At 42.5% G+C, this 9,744-nt stretch overlaps 1 protein-coding gene and 1 long non-coding RNA gene across 2 annotated transcripts; both read right to left on the bottom strand.

The window, feature by feature from the left end:
• Positions 1-545: 545 nt before the first annotated feature.
• Positions 546-1,880, bottom strand: LOC120973624 (uncharacterized). Its single transcript, XR_005768844.2, has 2 exons — positions 1,028-1,880; positions 546-883 (listed from the first exon to the last, which is right to left on the bottom strand). It is a non-coding gene; the product is annotated as an uncharacterized lncRNA (long non-coding RNA).
• Positions 1,881-3,449: 1,569 nt separating this feature from the next.
• LOC109766890 (uncharacterized) lies at positions 3,450-9,363 on the bottom strand. Its single transcript, XM_020325653.4, has 9 exons — positions 9,079-9,363; positions 7,013-8,159; positions 6,128-6,716; positions 5,913-6,011; positions 5,339-5,446; positions 4,655-4,707; positions 4,173-4,272; positions 3,983-4,081; positions 3,450-3,766 (listed from the first exon to the last, which is right to left on the bottom strand). Exons 2-9 carry the CDS (start codon positions 8,065-8,067, stop codon positions 3,701-3,703), a joined length of 2,169 nt encoding a protein of 722 aa, XP_020181242.1. The 5' UTR covers positions 8,068-8,159; positions 9,079-9,363; the 3' UTR covers positions 3,450-3,700.
• Positions 9,364-9,744: the final 381 nt, after the last annotated feature.

The following is a 9,744-nucleotide window of genomic DNA, read 5'->3' as shown; positions in this document are numbered from 1 at the left end:
CAGCGCCACGCATGCATGTAGCTGCCGTATTTCAGCGACAAGCCTTTTCTAGTATCCCGTATTGATATTAAATCAACAGTGACAGCTCATGTAGAGGACTCGGTACAGTGGAGCGCGCACAGTTGTCCTCAAAAGGCTACACATGTTCATAGCGAAGTGTCCCAAGTGCATGGGATTGACTCGGTCGTCATGTTCCTGTGTTGAGCAGAGAGCCGTTTGAGCTGATCGTTGGGATTTTATGCCGTTGCCAATGGCAGTCTGCCTATTTGTAGCTGAGATGCATTGCAGGCCATTCATCCCCAACTCAAACACAGCTCTAGCTATGGCTTCTTCATCTTTCTCGGTGCGATCCAGAGCAAGGCAGCAGCACCTGCCGCTTGTCCAGTTCGCGTCGAGACCAACATCAGCGGCCGCCCAACCCGGCAAGTATTTCAGCAAACGGTTCTACAAGTGCCCAATCGATTGGGCAAGTACTGCTGAACTTGCATACGCCAAACATCAGACTACGCCCATGAAGATATAATCAAGAAACAGAAACAACAGAATTCCAATCGCTGATACAGTTACTCACACTCTTGAACAGAGCACCATGACAAAGTCAGTGCATTACATGATTTTTTTTAAACAAGTGATGCACGACAGCGACACAAACATAGAAACAAGCTCACAACTACGCAAGCACAAGCAGTTCTGAAAATCTTCCATTTGACAAACAGCTGATTATTCAGCTAGTAAACTGAATTTCAAGCACAAGCAGTACTGAAAATCAATCTTGAAAATCTTGCTTGGGTTCGAGCAACGACCAATTCCACAGCAGCGATATCCCCCCCGCCCCCTAAAAGATCACCGACCTCCACCCTGGGAGTCAATCTGCAACGAACCACTGGAAATCATCCTTTTCAGATCTAGCACGATGGGGAAGTGGAACCAAAAACGATAGCTACCGTAGGCAACATGCTCTACAGGCACAACTTGTTCCCAGCTCAAGAACAAACTAGTCTAAATTGAAAGATCAGATGGAGTTTACCCTGATTTGGCTTCCTCGAAGAAGAACTCCAGCCCATCCATAGCGATCCGTCGCAAACCTAGCTGCCACGAGAAACGATGAATGGCCGTCGGGCCTAGCGAGGCAGAAAAGCTGTTCACTCTCGAAGTAAATGGAAGCTATCTGCAGGTTCACATGGGCCCATAGAAACATTATTAATCACCCAACAACCCACCTACTCGTGCGACATTTAAAGCAGCCCAGGAGGTACATGACGTCTGTGCAGAAAACACTGAACATCAGGCCCGTGTACAAAGCAGCACCCGAGATCATGGCACCGATGTATTTCAACTTAATGGCGACTGTATAAGAAAACGAAAATAAAGCAGCACACATCATGGCGCGATAAACCACGGCCCAGATACCGGCCTCCAGGTAGCTCGGCCACCAAAATGCCCCTCTCTCTACAAACCGATTTTTTGGTTTGAAACAAGTCTACAAACTGATTTTACCGCACAGATATATCTTGTGCCAAGTCACTCATCTTTTGGGAGGAAGACTAACCAAGCAAATTGAAAATCAGCTTAAAAAAGGGAACGTGCGCAAATGCAAAAGGCCATGTATTAAAAATCCTTCCTTGCCATCCCATGCCAAGTGGATAAAAAAAAGTAAAAATGCACCAAGCCGGGAATCGAACCCGGGTCTGTACCGTGGCAGGGTACTATTCTACCACTAGACCACTGGTGCTTCTTGTTCGGCCTACCTACAACATATTTTATGTACAGTCTGTATGCCTATTATCTATAGTCAAGAGATTGCACTAGAAGACCAAACTCATGGTTTTCACCCAAAGAGTCTGGAAAGTACACCGAGAAGTTTTCGAGATGCAATTTTGATCGCCACTTGTCACACCGCTTTTCATATAAGATCATCAGCATTTCTGGCCAGCGAAATACAACATTATAAACTCAAAGAAAATATGAAATTATTTAACTTGTTAAAGAAGTACAGCAAAAATCTCTCGCCAGCTTGTAGAAGACGACCGCGGGAAATACTACTAGCGGTTCAATATTTCAATTTACAACTAACCTTCATGCATGCTCAACAAGTCGGAGTCTTCCCCATCCCCCTTCTACACCCTGCCCCAGGCAACAATCACCCTTCCCGTGGGGGTTGGATGCACGGGGGTGGCAATGGTAAGGCTCCTTGAGGCTTTGTTTGCTTGCTAGGGATCTAATCCACTAGTGGAATTAATCGACCTAGGGGTGTTGCCCCTCTAGCTGTCACACTGGAAATGCTCGCGTGCAGAGAAGTTTTGGCCTTAGCGCATGATCTCTCGTTGAGGCAAACCAGTTGTTACAGAGATAAACAAGGGATCGGAGGGACGGTACAGCGCTATCATCAAGGAGATCGAAGCTTCATCGAAGGATTTTACTAGCTGTGAATTTGTTTTTGAAGGTTGTGTTTTAAATTTTGAGGCTCATAATTTAGCAAATTTTCTTCGTCTTTAGAAGTAGGTCGCCATCTGTGGCTGGGTCTACCCCATGACCCGATTATTATCCCTGTAAACCGAACCCCGGCTTAATAAAGTGAGGTTTACCAAAGTTGTCAAGGTTTTCACAATCTAGTTCTTTCTTATAACTAGTAAATGCGTACCTGCAATGCACGTTGATATTAGGGAGAAAATTAATTACGCTGATATTAGATAGGATATGAATTCCGTGTTAATTATTTGAGCAATCTATGGAGGTTTGTATTTGGTGTGATATTAATTGTACACTAAACATGTTGAGCGCTCATCATTTGAGCAATCTATGTCGTTGGATTGATATGGTTTGATTGATGGCCGAGATTAGTTGGATCTGCCCCTTTGTTTTTTTATATTAATAAAAAAAATATTGGTATAGATAATTGGATCAATCATTTTTTGTAATGACAGCATGTTCAACCCCGTTGTTGTTTCCAAAAAGAAAAATCAACAACGGTCAAAACTCGCAAGGACCATCCACGGTTCCATCTCTAGATTAGTCGAAGACATTATATTCCTGAGGTATCAACACGTGTACATCGACTTTCTTCCTACATGTCGATGAGACGATCCGTATTTCAACCCAGAAACTACAATTTTTCACTTATAAATAAGTAAATAACTCATGCTTTCAACCTCAACACTACGAACTTCCAACCCAATCAGTCTAAAAAACCAACACATACAAAACTTCAGGTAGTTTTTCTATCCACATGTTCCACGAGTTTGAAGTTGCTGCTCTTGTGGACAAAGTTGATGCAGAAGTCACTGTGAAATAACAGTATCATGCAACTCTGCATCCAGTCGAAGAGCGAAAGCGATAATATTAACTTTCAAAGAGATAGGCAATGTGTTCTCTCTCTTTTTTTTTAATCTTCAATGTGTTCTCGTTAATCTAGCAATGGTATTGCGACATCATATCTGACAAGCATCTCATGCACTGTGGAACTAGATGCCAGTTGTTGAATATCAAGTATTCGTAACATGGATACAGAAAATGGTGAACACGGGAAATATTGATTATTAAGTATGATCCATCGGAACAAAATGCACCGCGGGGCATTGGGAGAACACCGATGGCAACCCTCCGATACGATATGTACCACTACCAACAGAAAAATGCATCCAAAGATGCAGCTGAGTAAGTTGTGCTAAAAGGAAAAGCACGAAAACTAAAACTGCATTGCCTAACTAGTGATCCCACACTTGCAAACAGGGCACAGTTTCTTTCTTCTCAGCCATTCGTCGATGCACTGCAAGGTGAAAGCAATTTCACATCAGAAATGCAAACACATTACTCCCTCCGTCCCAAAATGCTTGTCTTAGATTTGTCTAGATACGGATGTATATAGTTACGTTTTAGTGTTAGATACATCCGTATCCAGGCAAATATAAGACAAGAATTTTGGGACGGAGGGAGTACATAACAAGGGACAAGGGTTATGGCACCTGACAGCAAGACTGCATACCTCTTTGTGGAACTTGTGAAAGCATGGCAAAGTGCGGATGGTATCTCCGAAAGATGGATTTTCAAGGCAGACTGCGCAAGGCTCTTCGGTGCTAGTTGACTGTAAAAGAAAAAGGACTAGCCATCAGGACTTCTTACGGAGAAGCCATAAAAACAGATGCCACTATGTAAGTACTGACCGACTAATTTACCTGAAATACTGACTGAGGCAAGTTATTGATCTGACTTTCCGACGCACCAGTATGCTGGTGGTTATTTTCATCTAACGCAAGTAGCGCATCATAATCATTTCTGCAACAGAAGCACCTTTAGTAAGTGTTCAACATTTGTACAACTTATTTATTTACCATCAGCAGATTGTATCAACTTTATGTTACCCTATCAACTACGTAGAGAACCCAGAAGAGTAAATCAAAGATACACTCAAGTCGGAAAACAGTTTATCTTTTAGAAGACTGTAATCACATAAATATGACCCAGCTACACAATACAGTGAAGCTGCTATACCATGATGCAACGCTACATGTAAAACAATCAGCAAATAGCTAACTGAATCAAAATATGTAAGTTGTTTCAAGCTCTCAAAATACTCAGCCAACTTCACTCGAGCAGTGGAAATAGAACAGGGAGGCGCCACTTACAAATTGATATTTTTTTTTTTGAGGATACTTACAAATCGATATTAGGTTGAATATGCGCAGCACGATATCCGGCACGAAAAGCCCTCTGAAAAATTGACACTAGAAGCTGTTAATGATCTTCGAGAATCGATTCAGGCAATCACAAACTGTAAACTCAAGGAAGGTTTTACTTGATGCGAGAGTATACTACACATTTTAGTTTACTTTAAACAGCTGCTCAACATATATACAACCCATTGCTTACAAAAACAAATTTGTAACACAAAACGGACACCCTCTCTGATAAGGAGAAGGAAAGTCATGTTCTGAGGTGGTTCAGTACTCCAAGGAGATGAAACGCAACCAATTTGGTAAATCATGAAAATTCAAAGCATAGATATCAGAAAGTTCACATGGAAGTCACGTACAGCTCATCACATGAAATCAGTGTCAAAAAGTTTTTCACCATGATAGGAATGTTCTGTTCGTAGTAGGAAGGCATATAACTTTCATTATATAGTTAATACAAACTAAAAGTAGACACAAGCTGTCTTGACTTAATTTCATGCCATTCGGTATATACTTACAACAACTTAGGCAGTAAGATTGAGTTAAACGTGAATGACATCGAAGCAGAAAGATATGGCAGTCTTATCTTTTAAACCTAAAAATCTTCCTTCAAAGTAGTTATAGTATTTAAAGGTAGAGGAACTACAAGGGCAGGAGAGAAGCAATACCAAACCCAAAGTTACTGGAGCTGCATTGTGCATATGGGAAATTGCCGTCTCATATCTGGCCCTAATACCACGCTGAGAAGCACTTAAACGCGATGCCCGTGCAGCTCTCTAGCCAAAAAAGGATAAGATAAAATATGTCAATCTCCACACATGCAAGGTATTTAGTCATAATGAATATTCACTATATATGGGAACATCCTTCGAAGTAAACAAGGTTGTTTGACCTGTTATGAATAGCATGAATATTCACTTAAGCATAGTCAACCTAACAAATGCTTACCAGCATCGTTCTGATTTTTAGCATGAATGGGCACTTACGCATAGCCAAACTAACAAATACTTATCAGCATAGTTCTGATATTAATGGGCACTACCCCTATAACTTCAGTTTCGGCAATTGAGAAGCCGGGAAATTGCTGCTAGCAAAGCTAACAAAGGAACTGCTAATGTGCAAGCTAGGTTTGGAGCAACATAAAGGGGGTGCATCAAAAAGAGGCATAGTGATTTTAGTTTAAATAAAAATATCAAAGATATCAACTAACTTCCAAAAAACCAACGAGGCAGGTGTTCTTACAGTATCGTTGGGATGCCACCTTGCAGGTGCTCTTACAGCTCGAGATGTCCGTTCTGCATCTTCTTCATGTTGAAGTGACATTGCTACGATTGCATCAGTCTGCTTTATAAAAAACAATTATCTCACTGAAGAACTAGTAGAACCTCCAAGAAGTTGAGAAAAATACACACGCACAACACAAATACAAGGTGCGGAAGGAGATGATCAAGAATTACCTCTTCTCTAGGAGCAACACGAGGTGTTTCATTGTAAAGCTGCTCCTGAAGTTGCCGAGCCAACAATTCATCAGCCTCCAACTGTGCACTTACGTTAGGATCAATCGAGGTTCTATTACTGCGGCCACTCAAACTAGATCGAGCTTCAGGGGAAGATATGTCATCAATATCTATTACAGAAATATTATGACGACGAGTGGTACGATTTCTGCCAGCTGTTGCGTCTGAAGATGCAAGACATGAACTACCAAGTTCATTAACAGAACTAGAGCTTTCACCAGGATGATAGGAACTTGAGGTGTGTTTCCTCTTTCCTTTACTGATCCTTATTGTCCTATTCCTCAAACTTGCAGACCGCGCAGCGGTTGCTGCACCAAATGAGTTATTGCTGTCTTCTGTTGCGGTTTCATGACCCTGATTAGATGGTCCAGAAGATCCAGATTCCATTCCAGAAGTACTGGTCGTCTTACACAACAATGACACGGGTAACTTAATAGTATGATTATGTGTTGTTCTCCAACCTTGCTGAGAAATGCCAGTACTGTCGTCATTTACAAAAGAAGAACCTACTGGGGCCCTTGGACAAACCCTGCAACAGAGGGTGTTTAATAAGATTCTAGATATGTGACAGATGTCTAAATAGTATAAAAAATGAATTAAGCATGCTTCCATTTACTGAACAAAGTAGATTCACTTTTTTTTGGCTTCTACAAATTCAGTGTTTTAAACACTACATTGATGTGCATGCACTAAAAACTTTATGAACTCCGATTCAATTTCAACCAACACACATTAAAATCCAGGATTGACCTATTGCAATGTTCGGAGAACAAACAATTCTTCAATACGTTGTACTCGTCTAGTAAACAAAGAGATAGGGCATACCTCATCGTATCAGCCTCTCCAGCCCGCTCAGTTCCCATAACATGATGGATGATTTCTTTGCCCTTGTTGTTTAAACCTTCAGAACAATTACTGCTGCTTGCTTGATTTGCACCCTGTGGAATTAGAGTCCCCCCAGCTCTGGCTGTTCTGAACTTCTCGGATGCAATTGTTTCCATATAGTTTACAGAAGCTCCATTCTTTGTTATTGTTGGTGACTTATCAGTAAGATCAATTATAGTTCCTGTATGAAAAACATCATCCTGAGGATTTCGATAACGTAATACTCCACTTGTAGAGCACATTTCCCGCTTTTCATCAGCAATTACACTTCTTTTGACTACGTTAGAGGGAGAAATACAACCATTTCGCACTAGCTTTCTCCGAACCACTTGTCTTTGAGGAACATCGCATGGTGTACTTGAGAGTCCTGCTGTACCCTGGATATTGATCGCTTCTCTTCTTTCCTCCCTGGGACCCGATGCTGAAAAAACATCAGAACCTATTACTTCCTTCAGCCCATTAGAGGTGCTAATTTTTGCTCTGTTTCGCGGGTTTCCCACCGTGGTAGTAGGAAGATCTGACCCCACACCAAGAAAGTCCACATGCCGACGGCTTGTGTCTCGATGATCAACCTGCCCTTCTCTGGTTTGGCAGCTACTGCCCCTTACTCCATCACCCCTACAAATCATGTGATTTGAAATGCTGCTGCCCTGATCCAAATCATGACTGTGAGCCCCATTCCCATTCACAACAGATTTCCCAGTAGTCCTATCTAACTTTGGTGGGGACAATCTCCGAGCCAATTCAGCTTGTTTAAAAATATTGTCAGTGTCTAATGGTGCAGGAAGTTCACTAACTGCATCACCTCTACTTGATTGACCTTGGGTTGAAATATTCTTGATCTTAAATTTGAGTCTCCGGGCTGGTGAAGGATTTCCAGCCATCCTTGTTACACCTCTCGTAGCAGCTGAGCTTGATACAGGGCACACTGACTGCTGTATTCGGTCAGGAGTGTCAGGAACCTCAAAAATGTGATCAGTGTTCATGTCAACCATATTATCCCACCACTTATTTCAGTTGCAGATAAGTTTGCCCCCCTTAACTTTTACATGTAAAAACACAATCACAGAAGTTTCTCCAACGCTATCTGCAACATGCAGAGAAATATTACAAAAAGAGCATTACAAGATGATCTTCAGGAAAAAACAATAATTATACGTAGCAATCGAAGGTGAGAAAGCTAGCTAAATTTTTATCTAGGAAGAACAGCTGCTGTATGACAGAAAAATATTAGAAAAGGTAAACTAATTCCATGGTGATGGCAGAGAGGACACCCTGGCAATGGCTCGTGATTTGGCAGGTGGTGGTGGTTACCGGGGATAGGTTATTGAGCAGGGAGGAGAATGGTACAGAGGCATCAAGGACCCGATGATATTACTGAAGATCAGGGAGGTCAGGGCAGAGAAACCAGCAGGTGTCATCGCAGTCATAGACAGTGGCAGTGGCCAGCACGTGAAGTGTCTAGGCTGGTGCCTGGGGTCAGGATCTAGTTGGATGGGATAAGGAAGGAATTAACTGAAAGTATAGATAGAGTTGGGGGGTCAACAATGGTTGGATTGGATTCAACAGTTCCAACATATCACAGTAGATTTACTGGAAACAGACACACTGAACTACAAAATATATTCCCAATGAAAGAACGTGTAATAGAAGCAAGCAACAGATGGATACTCTATGCTAGTCATCATATAACAATATAAGACCATCAGGTTAAACAAATTTAACAGCAATTTGCATTGACCACTCAGCATATCAACCACCTGCCATCTTCCCCCCAGATTGAAGTGTAAATACTTTCTATCTGCTATCAAAGTTGCGGCTTAATTGAGACAATTCAAAAGAGTATACATGATCTTGCAGTAAATGAAAATCTAATGATTAGATGCCATGTACTCGCAAGGAAATCGGTCCCCCCATGATCCGCCAGTTCCAGGGCAGGATCTAGTGCACCGGCAGACCCCAAAAGGGGATTAACTAACTAATCAAGGATGAAAGGGGGCTCATACCTCAGCAACCGAACGGCCAAAATTGCGGGCGGGGTCGAGACACCAGGGACGCGATGGGTTGAACGGGCACGGCGACGGCGGCGGAGGCGACGTGAGAGGCGGAGGGGTTTGCTCGGGGTGGGGCGGCGCCGGTGCGACGGATTGGTAGCCGCGGACGCTGAGGGCACGGCGGCAACTCTATGGAGTCTACAGCCGCGTCGGGTCGGATTGGGGGCGACGCGTCAGGACTCCGTTGGGGGGGGGGGGGGGGGGGGATAGGACACCGGTAATGCTATATGGGACGGCGGAGAGCAATCCGTGGAGATGTGGATTTTGAATCCGGATCGTGGGCGCACTTTTGATTATAGTAATAGTAATAATTAATAAAAATCAAACTAGAGGCGTGTTTCTTTTTTCGGCAAGGTTAATTAGATTTTTTTCTGACTATATACTTGGGCCCACGCTAAGCGTCAACTGAAAGCAGTCATCCACCCCTGTTTAAATGTCAGATCTAGACCGTTCGTTCGATCAACCTCATTTAAATGACGGATCTAGACCGTTCGTTCGGTCAATGCAATGTTGGACTCTCTAACCAACATTTTTTCTTCTTAAAATGAAGGCAAAATAATTGCATCATCCGTTAATTAATAAATATAAAGAGAGTTGTTCAATGATTCGGCATGAGCG

Source organism: Aegilops tauschii, chromosome 2 (genome assembly GCF_002575655.3).
Source record: "Aegilops tauschii subsp. strangulata cultivar AL8/78 chromosome 2, Aet v6.0, whole genome shotgun sequence".
Lineage (NCBI taxonomy): Eukaryota > Viridiplantae > Streptophyta > Magnoliopsida > Poales > Poaceae > Aegilops > Aegilops tauschii.
This window is presented reverse-complemented; position numbering and strand designations above follow the sequence as displayed.

Excerpts from the sequence above, each read along its gene's own strand:
- LOC109766890 (XM_020325653.4), bottom strand. The coding sequence starts at position 8,067 with ATGGTTGACATGAACACTGATCACATTTTTGAGGTTCCTGACACTCCT. Across the intron at positions 6,717-7,012 it reads GGAGAGGCTGATACGATGAG|GGTTTGTCCAAGGGCCCCAG; the intron begins GTATGCCCTATC and ends CCTCTGTTGCAG. Across the intron at positions 4,273-4,654 it reads ATTCAACCTAATATCGATTT|AAATGATTATGATGCGCTAC; the intron begins GTAAGTATCCTC and ends CTTCTGTTGCAG.